An 18,497-nucleotide genomic window follows, 5' to 3' on the forward strand; every position below is an offset into this window, starting at 1 on the left:
AGAAGAAAAGCATTCTTTATTTTTTTTCCCCGTGGTTTGTTTCACAACAGTGGGTATAGGGACAACTTTTCTGTTCCGGGCTAGACCAGACCCAATGGAATTATTCTGAGGTGTGGTTAGCAAAATTTGCATTGGCTCAGAAGCTGTGGGGTTAACTAGCCAATGCCCAGAGCAACAACATACTCAAGTTACTGCTCTGAAAGCCCAGGGCAGGGGACCTAGGTAAGTGGGAGGGCCTAGATATGGGAACAAGGATATCCAGTCCCTGAAAGAGCAGGTTACTCCATTTCTTCGCCTTTTTGGAAATGGAGCACTTTGCTAGTTTTTCTCTGAAGTCCTGTAGCTGCCCAGAGTATTTACATGCAGACTCATTTTTTTCCCATTGGGTGTTTGGTCTCTTATTTTTGTCTTTTTCCTCCACGTGAATGGCATCGGTATCTGTCCAGTTAGAGGATGGGCTTACTGCCATCTTCAGGGCCCCTGCCCGGCTCTGCCACATTTTATGTGCCTGTTTCCACCTTCACCTCACCCCTGCCAATCTTGGGACTTCTTTGACCAGTATTTTTCTCCTCCCTCCTTTCGCTCTGGTAGTATCATCTGATTCCAGTGCTCTTATCTAGGACCACTCAAGCAAGGGTAGCCTGAACCGCTTGAGAGAACAGAACCAAGCTAAGGAGAGAGAGCTAAGAAAGAAGGCTTTGTAGGTACACGATTTCCTTTCTCTGGCCCTCAGGCCTCTAACCTGCCCTGGAGCACTACTCTTTTTCGGGGCAGTTACGGTGCTGGCTGTAAACTGGACCTCGTTTCTTTCTCAGGATTCTCAGGAAGGAGACTGATGTGGGCCTCTTGTTACTGAGCAAGTGATTTGGAGTGGTTCTCACATCAGAATCAGAGATTCCCCCTGGCTCCAGCTGCATTGACAACAGAGTGGGGTCCCTTTAATGACAGCACAGAAAGGCTAAGATGAGGAGAATGAGCCGGTGAGATGAACTCTCGAGATTGGCAAAAGACAGGGCAGGAAGAAGGGGAGACCATCTGAGAAAGCTGGCGAGGCGCATACTCCTTAAACTGGGACTTGGGGGGTTGGTTCTGAAAGGGAGAACTCCACCCTGGCCAGTGCGTGGGGCGATTGCCTTTCCTCCCACGCTGTCTGTCTCGGATGCTGCTTTGAATGGCAGGTGTTAATATGGAGGTAGGATTGCTTGATGGGCTTTACTTCAGGGGTCAGGCAGGGCAGGTATGAGAATCAGTAAAGCAGAAATTGGAGATCCAAAGTCAAAATGACAAGGGCTGCAAAGCATTTCAGCACCTCTTTTGAGCCATTTTCCCCACCAAATATCTTTGAACTTGAATTAAGTGGCTTCTTAATCATCCTATGGTGACCTTAATAGCCTTGTCTGATCCTCAGTCTCCATGTTAACCAATGCCTTGTGTGGCTTAGTTTCTTCTAAAAAAAATGGTCCTTTGTAGCCTTCAGAGAAGACTTGGGTCTCCCTATGAGAAAATGTGGTCTGGGCACTGCTGATGTCCTGTCATCCCTAACTTTGGCTTTACAAGTGAGTGTCCAGATACAGATGGCTTGTGTTGAGGACTCTAACTCGATGGGAGGCTTCGTTAGGAACAGAGCATCTGGCCTTTGTTCCCTGGAAAAGGAAGAAGAGTTGGAAGTAAAGAGAGGGTGGGACTTGCTTTTGGGGTCTGAGCTGCACCCTTCTTGTATAATTTGTCTTTGGAATGAATTGACTTCTGGCCTTCTTGGAGAGGGGATGTGGCCAAGTGTCTTTGATTCAGCTCTTTGAGAACACCTCGGACTTGGAAGAGACCATGGTTCCTGAAAACTAGCCACCTCACCTGATGGAGTTGTCACTCCCAGTCCCAAGGATAGACAGTTGGAGGGGCAAATTCTTCATGTTGAGCTTTAGAAGCTACTTCTCCTTGGTCTTCAGTTAAGGAGGAAGACTTCTGATCCTCAGCTTCTTGGAGACTTGGCTCTGGGGCTAAGCTGGTCCTTGGCCCAAGTCCTGAAGGTCCTTGGAGCTCCCTGACACCTTCCAGAGTAATAGTACCGGCTGGCTTGCTCACCTTGGGGCGGGGGCTTTTGCTCTCTGGAAGGAAGCTACCCAGAGGTCTGTGGACTAAAAGGTGTGGTGGTTTCTCAGGGGCTGTGGGGAAAAATATTTCTGTCTGAGTTGCTGTTAAAGCCAGGAGGCCAGATTCCTCAGATGGGGCTCTAGTTTCCTCCCAAGGACAGATGTCTGCCATGGTGCCCTTTATTATATTTCCTTCTGGATCTGTGACCTCCCATTGACACAGCTCTGCCATCCTGCTCCCCATACTGCTTGCTCCATGGAGACTGACTGCAAGTTGGTCAGTGTCCAGAGCATCTGGCTGGGGGAGGAGCCCCCCAGAACCTGTGCCTTCCCAGGGGCAGACTGTCTCTTGCTCTCTGCTGACTTTGGCTGCTGCTTTTGAATAGAGTTCTTCAGTCCCTCCAGATCCTGCCTTTTGAAGGAACATCTCTCCTTGCCTTTGGGATTCTCTGTCCACCTCTTGTTCCAGTCCCCATTTCTCTGCTGCTCCTCCACTCACCTCCCAAGGGCAGATTTCTGCTTTCTTGGCAGAGGGCGCCTCTTCCCCCTCCCACGGACACACTTCTGCTACCCTGGCCCCCACACTGCCTGCTGCCTCACAACTGCCTTTGCCTCTGTCAGGAGCTGGTGGGGCTGGTTGTGGAGACAGACCTCCACAATCCTGACTCTCCTGAGGACACACAGCCTCCTGCTTCCCATCTGCCCTCTCTGGCCTTTCCTGAACTGCTACAACTTCAGGCTCTGTTTCTTCTGGGGCTTTCCCCTCCTTCTCTTGAGCTTCCCCTTTTCCATCCAGTCTTGACACCTCTTCCTCAGGGATTCTTTCAGTCACCTCCCAGGGACAGATCTCAGCTTTGGCACTGCTGTCAGGTGCATGAGCATCCAGGGCAGGAGCATTCCATGGGCACCCCTCAGCGAGCCTGCCCCCAATGCTGACCGGCACCCGAGAGCCAGCTTTAGATTGGTCAAGGCACTGACTGTCTGCGTGGAAGGAAGAACCTGCTGGGGCCATGCTCTCGTGTGAACAGATAGGTTTTAGCTCATTGCTTGCTTTTTCCCCATCTTCAGTAGTGAATTCTTCTCCTTTCGAAGATGGAGCTTTTTCTTGGGTTATGTGTTCTGGGAGGGAGCCTGTCTTTGGGTCTTGTGTCAGGTCCCCTTTCTCTGCTGCCTCCTCACTCACTTCCAAAGAATGCCCCTCTGCCACTTTGCTACTCATGCTGATGGACAAGTCTGAGACCTCCGAAGCCTGAGCAGAGGGTTCCCTCGAGTCCTTCTCCTGAGGGCAAATGGCTTCCTGCTCTTGATTCAGTTTTGTCTCCCATTTTGATATGTTTTCTTCTAGAGAGGTGAGTCTCCCCTTTTCTAGAGTTTCCTCCCTCTGACTTGCTGAATCACTCCCCAACTCTTGCTCCAGTCCCTTCCCAGTAGCTCCTTCATTGACCTCCCAGGGACAAATCTTGGCTTTTTCACTGGTAGGCGCTTCCTCCACTTCCCAGGGACATACCTCAACTGGCCTGCACCCCACACGGTCCAGTTCCTGGAATCCAGCTTTTGGTCTGTCAGTGTCCAGGGTGTCTGAATGCTGAGAGGAGCCCCCTGGATCCAAGGCTACCTTCCGCTCCTGGGCTGGCCTCTCTGGCTTCTTTGGAGCAGTAACAGCTATCTCGCCGGGTCCAGAATCTGCAGAAGCCTTTCTTGTATTGATTGGCAATTCCCTAATGGCCTCAACGGCCAAAGCCCTCTCCTGCGCTGCTCCAGCACTCCCCTCCCAGGGCCGGAGCCCGGCCCTGTCGGCAGGCAGAGTTCCCTCCGCGTCCCACGGACGGATCGCAGCAGTCTTGCTTCCCACACCACCTGACACCTGGAAACTGGCTTTGGGTCTAAATGTGTCTTGAGGACCTGGTTGTGGGGAGAAGCTGCCAGGGTCCACACTCTCCCAAGGACAGACTGCTTCCTGCTTCTTGTTCTGTCCCTCAGGCTTTTCCCAAGCTGTGACATCTTTGATTCCTGATGTTCCAGGCATTTTCTTCTTGTCCTTTTGAGAGTCTCCTCCTTTTCGTGCCTGTCCTGATGTCCAGTCCTCTGTTGTTCTTTCATTCACCTCCCAGGGACAGATTTCTGCCTTGGCAGGTGTTACTTCCTTTATTTCTGGCCTATAGTCTTCCTGTGGACTGTCCTGCATGGGCCTCTTTCCTCCATTGCTGAGGAGTTGGCCACCAGCTCTGGATGAGGAATTGTCTAGACATGGGCTGGAGTGCCCAGGGGCCGTGCTCTCCCAGGGACACACCAGCTCCTCCTGTTGACTAAACTTCTGCTCTGCTCTCCCAGTTTGTGCCCCTGTCTCTCCAGAGCTCCCTTTTCTGGAGGTTTTCCCCTTTTCCTGGAGAGATTCTCTACCTGTCCCCTGACTCAGCATTTCCTTCTCTGTTACCTCATCACCCAGCTCCCAGGGACACAGCTCCGCTCTCCTGACAGCAGGAGCGTCTCCTGCCTCCCATGGACACACCTCCACGATGCTGCTGCCCAAACCCCCTGAGCACTGGGGGGTTCCTGGGGCCTGAGTGGAGACTGCTGTGGGACCTCGGAAATCTGTCCTCTCCCATGGACAAAGAGACTCCATGTCTCCACCCAGGTTCTGTTCTTTCCAGAAGGTTGCTTTCTTGGGAGATTTCTGCTTTTCCTGGGGGAACTGCTTCACTCCCTCCTGGGACGGTTTCCCATTCTCTCCTCCTCCACTTGCCTCCCAGGGACACAGCTCTGCCTTGGCCTTGTTGGGTATACAAGCTTCTGAGCCAGTGGCTTCCCGCCGTCTCTTCTCCACCTCTCTAGCCTCCGCACTGCCCGACGTCTCAGACCTGCCCTTGGTTCTGTCCGAGTCCTGAGGTGCTGACCGAGGGGACAGACCCCCAGGATCGGCACTCTCCCAGGGACACACAGCTTCCTGCCCCCTGACCAGCCTCTCTGGCTTTTTCCGAGCAATGGCGACCACATCTTTGGACTCTGACTTTTCTGAGGCTTTTCCCCTCTCCTCTTGAGAATCATCTAGATCTTGTCTCAATGCCCCCTTCTCAGGGGCTCCTTCAGTCACCTCCCAGGGGCAGATTTCAGCCTTGCTGCTACTGTCAGGCTGACACGCTGCTGCCTCGGTGACTTCCCAGGGGCATACCTCTGCCACCTTGCAGTCAGCACTGCCCAGGGACTGAAGGCCAGCTTGAGGCAGTTCCTGCCACCCCACAGGGGCTCCTTTTGCTCGCTCAGCATTTTTGTCCCCAGCTGTGCCCTGCCTGACTGGCCTCAGTGTGGTAGGCCCTGTCAAACCTGCTTTCTCAACTTTCCCCTCTTCTAGGCTCTGGGATGTCCTCCTGCCTCTGTTGTCTTGTTCCCTGCTGCCCTCCTGGTGACAGACTTGGAGCATTCTGCTGGTGTGAGCATTCTGTTGGTTCTGGAGGGACTCCTCATCGTCACAAGGGGTGAGGGCCGCCTGCTTACTCACTGCCTTGGGCCGGCCTAACCTGGGAGATCTGGGGCATGCCCCCACCCCCTCTCCTGAAGCTCTGCGCTTCTCCTCCTTCTCAGGACTCCCTGCCCCACTCTCCTTCTCTCGGTAGGTGCTCCGAGAACGGGTCAGAGCTTTGATAGCCAGTCCCAGGCTGCGCATGGAGCCCTGCTGAACAGGGGTCTTGAGGCTGTGGGATTTAGGGAAGATCTTGGGCTTGTTCTCATCCCCATCATCAGCTTCCCCCTGGAGATGGCCATCCTCTGTGTCCTTCCCATTCTCCCCAGACCCCCTTCTCTCTACTGCAACAGAGAGGGCCCGCCAGAGCCTGGCCCGAGCTGGGGCCGGGGAGTGGCTGCTTTGCTCTGGCCCTGAGGGGCCTGCTTGAGCCACATTTTCTTTCTTGACTGGCAGTTCTGCATTCTCCCAGGGACAGATAAAGGTGAGTAAGTTAGGGCTTTGGGGGGGTCCTGGGACTGGTGCCAGGGCAGGGGCCGGAACTGGGGCTGGAGCAGGCATCAGAGCTGGAGCCAAGGTGGAGGTGGGAGACAGCATCCTTGGCTCCCCCAGGCAGGCCCCAGACAGGGCCATGACGGGTGTGGAGACCTGGTGCCGAATAGGTGGGTGAGGCAGTCTTCTCACAGCCTCCTCATGAAGCTTCCCAGAGGCGTGGGAGCTGTCCATGCTGCTGCTCTTGGCAGGGGAAGGTGGGGCTGACAGGGGGCCTCGAGCTCGCTCCAGCCTCCTGGACGGCCTCCGCCCTGGGCTCGCCAAGGCTGCCTCTGCCTTCTTTCTCTCCTCTCGCTCCTTCGCCTGCCGATAGGTCTCCTCCAAGTAGGCCTGGCTGGCCACGAGCAAGGCCTTTTCCCTGGAGCCAGCCACGACACTGAGCGACTTCTGCAGGGAGGCGGGCCGGGCTCTGGGGAGCTTCTCTCCCACTGTCAGGTTGTGGGCGCTGGCTGACCTGAAGCCCAGGGCAGGGGGCCCTTCCTCTGGCTCCGGGCTCTCAGCCTGAGAGGCCTTCTTGGCTAACTTCCTCCTCAGCAGTGAGTCGAGGAGAGGCGGGTCCTGCTCCCTGCGATGGTCGTGGTGGTCATAGGTGCTGCAGGACTTGCGCAGGGCCGGTGGCCCCTCAGGTTCCTGGAGGCTGGCGCTGAGGAGCCGGCGGCGGGAAGAGCCGGGCAGGCTGCTGTGGCCCGGGGAGCCCGAGTCCCGGGAGTGCTGCCTGGTCAGGGCCTCGGGGAACTCGGCCAGGCACCTCATGAAGGAGCGGCCCAGGCCCTGGCGCCAGCTGCTCCGCTTCTTGGGCAGGTGGGGGTTGTTAGCAGCCATTTCCTTGGTCTTGTGGACCTCTAGCTGGGCATAGAGCTTCTTCAACTCGTCCTGCGGGGAGGGAGGAGTGAGGAGAAGAGCTGACGTTCAGATGGGCGGGCTAAGCTCTCTCCAGCCCCTGGCTGCACTGTTGTCCCCTGCGCCCTTATTCAGACCATTTCCTCTAGGGGATTTCTTTCCCGCCATGCTCTGTCCCTTCCCTGCTTTGAAAATTCTCAGAAATTCACCTCTCTGTTCCTGCAAGACCAGTGCCAACCTAGTTCCAAGCCAGATCCACTCAGTGCTGGGCACTGTGGTCTGGCGGGAAATCAGCAACTTTGGGGATGGGAAACCTGGGTTTGAGGCTGCTGACCCATCATGTGCCTCAAGGCTATTTCCTTGAACTCTGAGCCTCTGCTTCTATAAAGTAACAGTAACTGGCTGCCTGCTTAGGTAGCTTCCTTAAGAGGATTGTATGACGTTGAAGGCCCTGTGGGTGTGAAAAGTGCCATACGCAGGTGTAAATGATGGAATGGGGCTTTGAAAGTCATACTTTGGGTTTATCCCCAGAGCCAGCATAGGGAAGAGTAGACTGGTTGTTGCTCTGCAAAGTGGAGGGGGGTGCAGGCGAGCATTGCTGTGGCAGTGGGCCTCCCTGCTGAATTGGGGTCTCAGTTCAGCCTATACCCAGGGGGGCGGAGCTCAGAGGGTGAGGAGGACACAGCGGGAGAGGCAGGGGCAGTTGGGACGAGGGAACTGGGAGATAGAAACAAGTCAAGTCTAGAGGTGGGCCCCAGTGGAGGTGGAGGGGGTAGACAAAATGACGTTCTGAGGTTGTTCCTACACCTTAGGTTTGATAAAACAATGGGCTTAGACCACCAGGTCTCCTTATTTCCCACCCACTGAGCCTCTCGTTAGGGTTCCCCTGACTATAGTGATACTCCTAAGCAGAAAAATAGGAGTAAGGATGCTCTCTTACTGTAGGACTCAGGAAGATCTTCCTTTCTCTAAGATTGCCAGGTCCAGGGAAAGGGGATCCTGGTGTGGAAGTCTCTGGTAGCCACTCACTGCCTGAACCACCCAGCCCCACGGCTGGCCCTAGGGTCACCCACTGCCCTGGTGTGGGTCTTCTTAGTCGGCACTCATGATGCCCCACTAGTGGGGGTGGAGGACACGGGATTGGAGCTCCACTCACGGCTCTGCCTCTAACTGGCCAAGTGGCCTGGGCCTCAGGTACCAGGCTGGTATGTGGCCTCCTTCAAATACAGTCATGGAGAAGGGAGGGAGGCAAGTCTTGGAGAGAGGAAAAACGAGGGGCAGGGCAGGGGACCTGCAGTGGCACACAGCCCAGGTGGCAGGGCAGCAGTGCCAGTCCCTAAAAGCCAGCATCACAAGGAGGCGGGGAGGGTGGCACATACCCGAATATCTCCGGGGTCCAGGCTGCGATCGCTCCAGGCTGACGCGATGCTGCTGCCAAGGTAGGAGGCCGAGCGCTGCAGGCCCAGCTCATCCTCATAAACCTCGTCCACGATCTCCTCTCGGGGAGGAGCCCCCGACTTCCAGAACTGGCCAGGGTGGGCATGATTGGAGAAAGAGTCACCTGGGCTCCCTGTTCACTTCTACTCCCCCTGCCCTGTGGAACACGCCTTTACTTTGTGAATCCTCACCCTACCTCTGATTTGAAATTCTGGGGGTCCGAAGAGTTTTGCTCCGCCTTATCCTCCCTGACTTTCTCTAGCTCAGAGACCAGGGGGGTCCTAACCCCCGCCCCCACAATTCCTAGCCCTGTCCCTCTTTAGCTGCTCCTGAGTTGGTTTTCAGTTGTGTTACAAGAACTCCTCCAGCCCTAGCTCGTATTCCTTTGCTCAGGGATTGGAGGCAGAGAGGTGGTAGCTTCCTCCCCCAAGTGGCTCCTGGCTTAGGGCCCAGGTTGCTCAGAACCCACTCACCCCAGGGTGTCATCCTCACTCTGACCTGGAGAGGGCGCTGCTGCAGCAGCAGACATACAGTGCCCCTTACAAAGGGCTGGGGGTCTGCCTCACATCCAGAAGGGGGAAGACCTCACCTTAGGGATGAAGATCAGAGCCAGTGTGGCGGTGACTGTGCTGTGGGTGTGGAAGAAGAAGAGGAGGAGGGTCCAGTCTGGGTGCAGGGAGGGAACCAGCACAAACCTGAGGGTGGGGTAGGAGGGGGATGGTTGGCAGCAGGTGGGAGTGGCCCTCCTCCCTGCCCCCACTGGCTTACCTCCCCAGCCCCAGCCCTGATCTCCATGGAGGGGCTGGGTGGAATGACGAAGATACTCTTTCTTCTTCCTGCCCTCTCTAGGATGTAGGTCCTAGCTCATGTTAACCCCCACCTCCAAGAAGCCCTCCCAGACTACTCCAGCTCGCCTTCTCTTTCTGCCTATAGCACAGACTCATGCTCCACAACTCTGTTATGGGCTGCCCTGTGGGTTGATTCTGCCTCCGCCACAGGGCCAGGTCCTTGTAGACACTCAGCAGGCCTGTTGCTGGGATCACCGAGGTATGAGGAGGAAGAAGGCAGGGAAAACTGAGTATGTGTGGGAAGGAGCATGATGAGGGTGCTGGAGAAGTGGCTTAGGAATGGGAGAGGAATTAGGAGTGGGGCACGCTTCCTTTTCTTGGGTGTTGGGTTCCATGCAGGAAGGGTATCTGTGGAGTAGGGAGAGAGCTACAGGTGGTGGGCCTTCCTCACATTGCTAAGGCATAGTAGTGTTGCAAGGGCGGCCATGGGATTAAGGGACCTCACCTGGGAAAGGTGAGGCATGATGTTGGGGTGGGAGGAGTCATAAGTAGGAGCTCCTGTCCTCACCTGGCAGCATGGAAGGCAGCAGAGAGCAGCAGCTCGTTGTGCAGGGCGATGCCCATGTAGCGCGGCTCGTGGAAGGCGGAGGGGACAGCCCGGGTGGCGTAGCAGAGGAAGCTGCCCCAGCACAGGAGCAGCATCTCAGCTGTGGGGAAGCAGGGAGGGACAGAGCCAGGCACCACCTTAGCAGCCATGCTGCCCCTTTCTCTGTAGGGCTTGCTGTGGGGAGCCTGGGCCAGGGGTCTGGGTCCAAAGCCAGAGGACAGGACAAGAGGACCCCTAGAGGTGCAGAGCCAGGGGCCAGACTGGGCTCAGCAGAAGCAGCTCACCCACAACCATGATGTAGTCCCAGCGGTCGTGGTGGCAGAGGTAGAAGTGGCGGCCTGTGGGAGTGTGGCCTCGGGTCACCAGGGATGTGTGCTGGATGCCTCTTTCCAGGACCCCCGCCGTCCACACAGCCAGGAAGCCCAGCACTAGCAGCAGGAGCAGCCCCAGACGCCGCAGCAGCCGCCCGCTGCTCAGGTGGGGGCCCCGCTGGGCCGTTCGAGACAGAAAGAGCTGGAGCACTCTACAAGGGTGTGGATGGTGGGTGGGGGGCATGGAGGAGGACCAAGGAGAGGGGCCAGGGCTCTGGCCTCTGTCCATTGCTTCCCTCCCCTCCACACATACCTGTCCTCCCATCCCTTCTGTGGTTCACTGCCTCCTCACCCTCCAGAAAGTTACATGGGGGAGAGGGCTACAGTGATGGGAGAAGGCCTTGGGGGCACAGGGGAGTGGAGCTGGTAAGGGTCTGGCTGTGAAGAACTCCATTCCAAAAATGAGCTGGGGTGGCCTGGAGTGAGCAGCGTGAGAGCAAGGTCTGCCCAGACCCTACCTATAAAGCTTGAGTATAATGGTGCCGTAGACAATGGCAAAACCCAGCAGCCGGACCCAGCGGAGAGCGATGCAGCGGAATATACTGGGCTTGAAGTACAGGATGAAGACCTGGTGGGGAGGGACAAAAAGGGTTGCTCTCCCCTGCACTTCCATTACGTGCCAGGCCTCTGCCAAACACACTGATGATCCTCCTAACAGCCTTGCAATAGAGGCGTCGTCACTCCATTCTGTAAAGGAGCAGCTTAAGTCCTAGAAAGGTTAGGTGACTTGTAAGTCTCACAGCAGGTCACAGAGCCCTGTTAAGCCTGGACTGTTTGGCTCCAGAGCTCACTAGGCCAGCCTGGCATTTGTGGATATGAGTAGGGGATTTTGAGGTCTCTGAATCCCCCCAAGAGGGCAGAGAGGAAGAAGGATTCTGGGGTTTGGAGGGTGCCAGGTTGAGACTTGGGAGGTAGGGTTAGCTTCTGGCCACAAACTCACAGGGAAGTACAGCAGCAGGGATCCAAAAAGGATGGTTTCCAGCAGGACAACTCCAGATGCCTGGATCCTCTGTGAACCCAGAGAGAGGCGTGTAAGCAGGGCAGTGGAAGGACAGAGCCTGGACGATGGTGCAGGAGGGTCTCAGCCCTGTTTTAGGAGTCATGCTGTGGCCCTGGGCTAAGGTTTCCCCCTGTAACATTAGCTCCATCCTCTCCATCCACAGCCATGCCCCCACTCCCACCACAGGCTCAGCTCCACTGGCACTGAGCCTGGCTAAGGCCAAGGTTTCACGTAGCCCCTGCCACCCCAGCCACCTGCCCATCCCAATCCCAGCCTGGGCCTTGCTGCAGAAATGGGCTCAAATCAGAGGTTGCTGGAGCTAGAAGGGATCTCACGTGTTTTTCCAAGCTTTGGGTCAGACTGCTCCCTTGTCCAGATAGCCCCTTCTCTGCCTGCTGACCATCTGGTTGACTTTCAAGCCTGGTTCACCTCCATCCTTGCCCCTGTCTTGCTGTGCTGTCATTTTATTTACATGTCTGCTTCCTCCATTCAACTGGGAGCTCCACAAGGATCTGGATCCCTTCCCCTAGTGCCTACACAGTGTTTCGAGTCGAGTCCATTGCCTTCATTTTACAGGTGAGGAAACAGGTCTAAGGCCACCGGTGAGGTCACTTGCCTAATGTCCCATAGTGAGTTAGATTAAGAATCAAGGCCAGAACCTGTTTCTCCCATGGAAAGTTCTAGTCTTAGGTAGTCTCTAGTTTTCAGTTGATGCTAGGGACCCAAGATGGGTAGGACATGTGTTCAGGAGAGAGATGTGGGGCCTTCCTTGCCTTGCTCTGGCGGCAGCGGTAGGAAACCAGCATGCTCAGGAAGATGGCCAGCATGCAGCAGGCCTGGCAGGCCAGCACTGCTGCCCGCAGCGCCAGGGCCTCATCCACCAGGCACGGTGTGGCATCGATGCAGCTAGTGCAGCCCTCAGCACATGGCTGGCACCGCAGCAGCCTCCTGGAGCTGCCTTGTGGGGACCCAAACTGCCCGGAAGGCTGGGCGGCACTCTCCTCTAACCCTATAAAGAACAAGATGGGTGCAGGGAGAGAGGCCCAGCTGGGGCATCCTGAGATCCCAGCCTTCTCTCCCGATGGTCACCACAGCCCTCTCCCTGCCCTCCTATGGTCCCTAGCCCCTGGGGTCGGGAAGGGAAGGAATGAGGAAGTGGGTACTCCCCAGGGAAGGCAGGATAACAGGACGAGGTGATGCCATGCTAGGGCTCATTATGAGGTCAACTTGCATCAGATCGGTGTGTTATGGGCTCATTCTCAGAAGGCACAGACACCCCCAAACTGGATCCTGCTTGCCTCTCCATCTCTCCACCTCTCTCTCTGCCCTTGCCCCACAAATTTCCTCCCAGTGTCTTACCCCAGCCTGCCTTTCTTCCCCAGATGGCCCCCTGCAACAGCCTAATGTGTAAAACACCTGCCTGGCCCTCACCACAGTTCCATACCTCCGGGGCGGCTCTCCCCGTAGAAGCCAGGTCGGCAGCGGCAGAGGTAGCGGCCAAGGACAAAGCCCTGTCTCTCTAGGGGGACACACTGTGGGAATGACAAACACAACGGGTATTTACATGGGGCTTTCCCTCCTGGGAAGAGATGGAGGGTCCATCTGCCTTTCTATCCATGGTGCCTGGGTCCACACTAGGGAACTTCACCAGAAGCTCTCCCTAGTCTAGGGAAGCCTCCCTCCTCTATGGAAACCCTACTCTACCGCCCACTACTGCCTCTCCTCAAAGAGACCCCCAAGCAAAGAGTACAGGGATGGATCCCCCTTTTATTCAGACCAGCAGAGGGATGGGAGCCTTATAGGTCTCACTCCCCAGTGCCCAGCTATCTCTAGAGTGAGGTGCTGGGGGGAGATGGAAGTAGGGAGGACTCCAAGCACAGCCACATCTGTGTGCCTACATCCTGCTTCAAAGGTTGCCCATCAGCCTCCCTCATTGGCACACAGGTGGGTTGAAAAGGCCCCCACAGGGGAGCAGCTTCCTCTGCCAGGGGCCATCTGGCTTTGACACAGGACTGCTTTCCCTAGCCCTAATGCCAGCCTAATGCCAGGCTGGTGGGATGCCAAGGCCAGTTCTTTATTCCACTTCTGCCCATTGATGTTTGCCCAGCAGGGGCCAGAGCAGACCTCAGAGCCAGACAGGGAAGATGAGCACATGGATGAAGCCAGATATGCTGGAGGGAGTGGTCAGGAACAGACAGCAGTGGGGCAAAGGAAGGGGTTAACCCAGGGAGACTGCATATCCAGAGGGTAGTGCTTCTGAAATTGTGACCCAGCTTCCCCTCTTGCCTGGACCATGAACACACTCTTCCTGCCACAGTCTGCACAGTCAGACAAATGTGTACCCAGAGATGTGGATGTGGCTGGGTTTAAAAGCACACTGAACAATGGGAGCCCTTCTCTCTCCCTGGACTTATAGCTCAAACACATGTGTCCTGAAGAGCAGCAGGTCCCCAAACCTGCCCCACCTCCCAGCACGCTGCAGGGCTCTCCTTGGCTTCAGTCCAGCTCAGGAACAAGCATGCAGTCAATGTAACCGTGGAGAAGATTAGTTCATTGGCCTCCCAGTTTCCCAGTACTGGGCTTTCAGGATTACCAGCCATTGCTTTCCATTATCCAAATTCTCCCGCATCCGTGACTTTGATTCTGCCAGCATCTGGCCTGGGTTCCATCACCTTTACCTGAGTCCCAGAGCCTTTCAAGCTCCGTCTTTGGTTAGATTCCTCCCGGGCCCCAACCAGCAATTCCACTTATTTCAACAAACAAACACCGACAGAGCATCCTTTGTGGGACAGAGGAGCCTGCAGCTCTGTTGACAAGGAGAACGTGGTCCAAGAGAATGAAAGGGGATGATTAATAGAGGCTCAGGAGATGGTCCTGGGGAGGGATCCTGGAGCATGCAGCAACAGAAGGGAGAGAAGACAGACACACTGAGATTTCAAAAGAAGAGGGTGGCTTTCTCAGGTGGAGGGTAGAGGGTAGGCTGCGTATAAAAAGCCTGGTGTCTCATCTTTATCTATCTCATCACCAGGGACTCCACTGATGCCTTGAGAAGCTGATGTGCCTTTGTCAGCTGCTCCTTGGAGCTGGGTGGTGGCAGTGATGGGAAAGGGGGTAGGAGGCAGGACCCTAGTGCCGCCCCCCCATCCTCCTTATCCTTACCTGGGTGCTGTTGAGATCACATAGGTGCGTGTTACCGTACCAGCCTGGGCCGCCAGCACACTGATTGATGTCAACGCTCTGAAGATCTACATCCATCTGCACCTGCCCCCTAGGACAGTGAATGGGCACTTAGGGGCACAGCAAAGGATGTCAAGGTGGACACGTGTCCTTGGGCTGCAGACTATGGGGCAATGCAAGCTTTGCAAACTTTAGCACAGTGGCTGCAATGTGTCGGGAGAGAGGGCACACATGCATTCGTTTCTCTGGTGCTATTAACTCTCACTGTCTCTGTGGGCAACAGTCTCCCTCTCCCTAGGTTATCCCCCCGTCCTTGAGCTTTTCAACATCCTATCATTTCCTGGTTTCTATCAATGGGTAGAGGGAGGGGGCATGTCAAGACATGTGGCAGCTGGGGCTCTGATGATGTGTCTGAAGGAGATTTTCACACTTCCCCACTACACATATACACACACACACAGAGCTCAGCTATTAACCACCCCTTCACTCTGCCTAAACCAGGTCTGAATTGATCACAGCAAAGGAGATGGGGAATGGAGGAGCCCAAAGCAAGAGCTGCCTGGCCCAAGGGCTTTCAACCTCTGCTCTGGGCTGAGTGGGGAGAGAGCTGGCAAGGAGCCAGGCTTCCTGCCGGTGGGAGGGGAACCCCGTTGGGGACAATGAACGGGGACACATAGCTGGAAAGCAATGTTGATTGTTGAATGCCTTGCAGTATGCCCATTTGCTGCCTACTTCCCACCGGGGCTGTTAATCATCTCTTTACGCTGGTTGAGGGGGGTCACTTATTTGAGGAGTATCACAGGCTCCTGGGTCAGAACAGGCAGAACAGTGGAACCTACTTGATGTAAGAATATAGCCATTGGAAGTGACCCTGGGGACCCTGCCAACTCCTGGACAGAAAGGGCAATGTTCAAAGCCCCCCCAAGAATTTTCCTTTCCATGGAGAAGCCTCCTTTTACAGCTCTAGATTGCTGGAGAGCAGCGAGTGGGTTTAACTCCTAGAGTGCCCATCTGGCTCCTCTGAGATGCCTTGTTCATAGATTGTCACTGTCTTCCACATCAGGCCCTCTCCTGCCTCTTACACCCACTACTCAGACCTGGGGGCCAAGATATATGCTTGGCTATACCCACACATCTGTATACACACACGTGTATACCTACATGTAAGTGGATTGATTCATACACAGAATGTACATTCACACCTGTTTATGTTAACATAGTTACAGATTCCCAGAGTCAACTGCAAATACACACAGCTGAATGCAAATACACACATCTGTGCCCCCCAGACACACATGTGCATGCCAAATTGCTCATGCACAGCTGGCTGGACTTGAACCGCCCCCACCCCTATGTACCCACAAATGCATCGAATCCTGCACAAACCCACTTACCTGACCTCGGGGCTGAGGTCTGGCTTGAGTCCGTAGAAGGTGGCCGAAAGTGTGATAAGCCAGCCGGGACGGAGCCGGCCCTCCTGGCATTCCAGGAAGGGAGGAGACAGCCTCACGTGCTGTATGTCCCCCACATATCCATCTCCCCGTGGCCACTTGGGGCTGCCGAGGCTTTGTAGGTCGTTGGTCAGCACCCGCTTCTGCAGGGCAGGGGTGTCCAGGGCCCCAGTTGGGCTCTCCTCCTGCACCCTGTTCCCAGACAAGTCCTGAAGGATGGTCTCCTCCCCCATCCGGGTTGCCTGCAAGGCCAGCTGCAGGTGGCTGGCCTCTGGTGGAGGGTTAAAGGTCAGCAAAGCCCGGTACGCCCTTGGGTCCCCCTCAGCCACGCTGCGGACCAGTGCCTGGTACCACTCCACATCCTCCTCCACACTGGACTCACGGATGTCGTTGGCTTGTAGCAGCATGTTGAGGAAATTGGCGGCCTGGGCAAGGGTGCCTGCTGCCCTCCACAGGATTGGGGGGAGCCCTGGTCTGGCTTCTGCCCCATGGGCTTCATAGCGCTCACTGCAATTAGCCCCTGACAGCTGTTGGGCATCTCCAGAGTAGAGAAAAGCCAGGGCTGCCTCAGGCCCCTCCAGGGGGACCCACATGGGTACAGATCCTGGCTTGATGTGGGAGGACAGCGGGGGCAGAGAGCGGAGGGGCCGTGGACCCCCTAGAGCCCAGCCGCAGAGGAAACAGCAGCCCAGCAGTCCCCACAGAGGAGGCAGCACGACCACTGTCCTGGTGCCCATCCTCGGGGCAGCTGTCAGGGACCCTGGGGTCCAGGCTGCCTGGGGGATCTGGCGGCAGGAGAGCCCAGGCAGAGGCTGGCCGCAATCTGGGGCTGCCTGCCTCCACGCCTCCTATCCTCGCTTTCTCTCTTCCTCTCTCTCACGCTGGCGCTGTCTTGCTTGTTTTTTCTTCTCTATAACGTCATCAGCTGGCTTCTGGATGTAGGCATGAGGGCTCTTCCCCCTTCTCTCTCAGTGTGGCCCCCTATCACAAACCCTCTAAATCCTGGCACCCCACTCTTCCCTCCCCCTCTTATCCAGTATCTAGGCCCCCTCCCCTGACTCCCCACCTCACATCTGCTCCAGAGAGAGAGAGATGGGAGGATAGAGGAAGGGAACAGTTGTTCTCTCTACCTCTCCCCCTCCCTCTGCCCTTTGCTCCATTAGGAGAGATGGGCAAATCCGGGATGGGGTGCCATAGCAACCACAGATGAGCCTATGCCCCTCTCTCCGCCCCTCTGCTCCACTCAGCCTCCTGGCAGCAATTGCGATGGGCATGATAAAGGGCCAAGCTGCATCTCCTGGCAATCTGCTCTGGCTGCCTGTACCCCCTGACACTGTGCTGCTGACTGGAATTGGAGATTGGGGATGGTGAGGGTGGGAAAGAGAGCCTAATATCACCACAATTAATCTTTGTACAGACTGTGGCAGTTTATAAAGTGTTTTTCACGTGCGTCATCTCAATGAATCTTCCCCACAACCATGGATGGTAAATATTCTTAACCCCATTTTACAGATGCAGACACTGAGGCTCACAGACTCACCCAAGACCACGTAACTGCCTACTTTGAGTTGAGACTCAAACCCAGAGCTCTGACTCCCCTATACTGTCCCATCAAATCACCACCGTCATCTTGTTATGTTATTCAACCTTGGAGATCTTAATAAAGCCTCATTACAGAGGAGTAAATCAAGGCCCAGAGAGGGGAAGGGACTTCCCTAGGACCACATTCTTGTTCAGGACAGAGCAGGAGCCTCCACGAGGTCTCCACCTCCCAACCCAGGGGTACCTTCCTTCTCCTGCACCGCAGAGTCAACAACCCAGCCGGTGGCGGGGAGGGGAGACATCATGGGGGCAGGGAGAAGAGAGTGAGCAAAGTTTCGCCTCCACTTCTTCCATCTTCATTTTGTCATCCTAGACTCTGCCTTATTCCTTTCTTCATGAAAACTGTGCCTAACCTATTCTGCTCTTCCTCGTTTTCTTACTCCTCACATCCTTCCCTCTGTTGAACATCATAACTGGGGGGCCCAGAGTTAGCACTGTCTGAGGCAGCCTCCTTGGATCTGGAAGGGTGTGGATTCTTGCGGGTAGCTGCAGAATGAAGCCCCTGCCCCCCCCGCCACCACTTCCATCACCTTTCCACTGCCAATGTGCTCCTACTCACCCTGTGATCTGGCCCCACCTGTGCATGCTGTCTCTTGGCTTCTTCCCTTCTCACTCTGTCCCCTACAATCTTAAACCTTTAATGTCTCTGATCACTGAGTGTATGTAGGAAGGGATGGGTGGTGGTTGCTAAAAACTTCCCTTGCTTTACAGGTGGCCTCTGCAAACAACAATTCTGCTTTAGAACCCTAAATGGGAATGTAAGGTGTGGGAGGAGGGGAAGGGGGCTAGAGGACACCCCCAAGCAGAATCCTTATGATGGAAGAACTAAGAGTGCCTCCAGCCCAGACCTTTCTCTAATACAGAAGGAAACTAAAACTAAAAGTGAATGTCAGCAGAGTGACCTTCTCCAGGCCGTAAAGCCATTGAGTGGTCAGTGGGGTCAGACCTGTATCACACATCCCTGGCTCTCTCCTTGGCCTCTCTGATAATGTGTGTGTTAACAGAGAGAGGATGGAGGGGAGCAAGTGACCCATTCCACGTTCTCGGTATGACTGGTTGCCATTAGCTGAGGGCCAACAAAACACATTAGGTGAAGACAAAACAGTAATTTGTTTTTTCCTCCAA

General features: G+C 55.5%; 1 protein-coding gene across 1 annotated transcript; it reads right to left on the minus strand.

Annotated features, from left to right (window-relative positions):
* Positions 1-16,648, minus strand: GPR179 (G protein-coupled receptor 179). Its single transcript, XM_014833795.3, has 11 exons — positions 15,714-16,648; positions 14,302-14,410; positions 12,587-12,674; positions 11,916-12,151; positions 11,083-11,151; positions 10,601-10,710; positions 10,056-10,294; positions 9,733-9,871; positions 8,966-9,071; positions 8,319-8,465; positions 1-6,972 (listed from the first exon to the last, which is right to left on the minus strand). The coding sequence occupies exons 1-11, from the start codon at positions 16,505-16,507 to the stop codon at positions 1,864-1,866; spliced, it is 7,146 nt and encodes a 2,381-aa protein (XP_014689281.3). The 5' UTR covers positions 16,508-16,648; the 3' UTR covers positions 1-1,863.
* Between the last annotated feature and the right edge of the window lie 1,849 nt (positions 16,649-18,497).

The sequence above is a fragment of the Equus asinus genome, chromosome 13 (genome assembly GCF_041296235.1).
Source record: "Equus asinus isolate D_3611 breed Donkey chromosome 13, EquAss-T2T_v2, whole genome shotgun sequence".
In the NCBI taxonomy this organism is placed as follows: Eukaryota; Metazoa; Chordata; class Mammalia; order Perissodactyla; family Equidae; genus Equus; species Equus asinus.

Bases quoted from the DNA above. Each gene is read 5' to 3' on its own strand.
- GPR179 (XM_014833795.3), bottom strand. From the start codon at position 16,507: ATGGGCACCAGGACAGTGGTCGTGCTGCCTCCTCTGTGGGGACTGCTG. The intron at 8,466-8,965 runs GTGAGGTCTTCC...CACCCTGGCCAG, and splicing joins CTCTGATCTTCATCCCTAAG to TTCTGGAAGTCGGGGGCTCC. The intron at 6,973-8,318 runs GTATGTGCCACC...CCCTCCCCGCAG, and splicing joins TGGACCCCGGAGATATTCGG to GACGAGTTGAAGAAGCTCTA.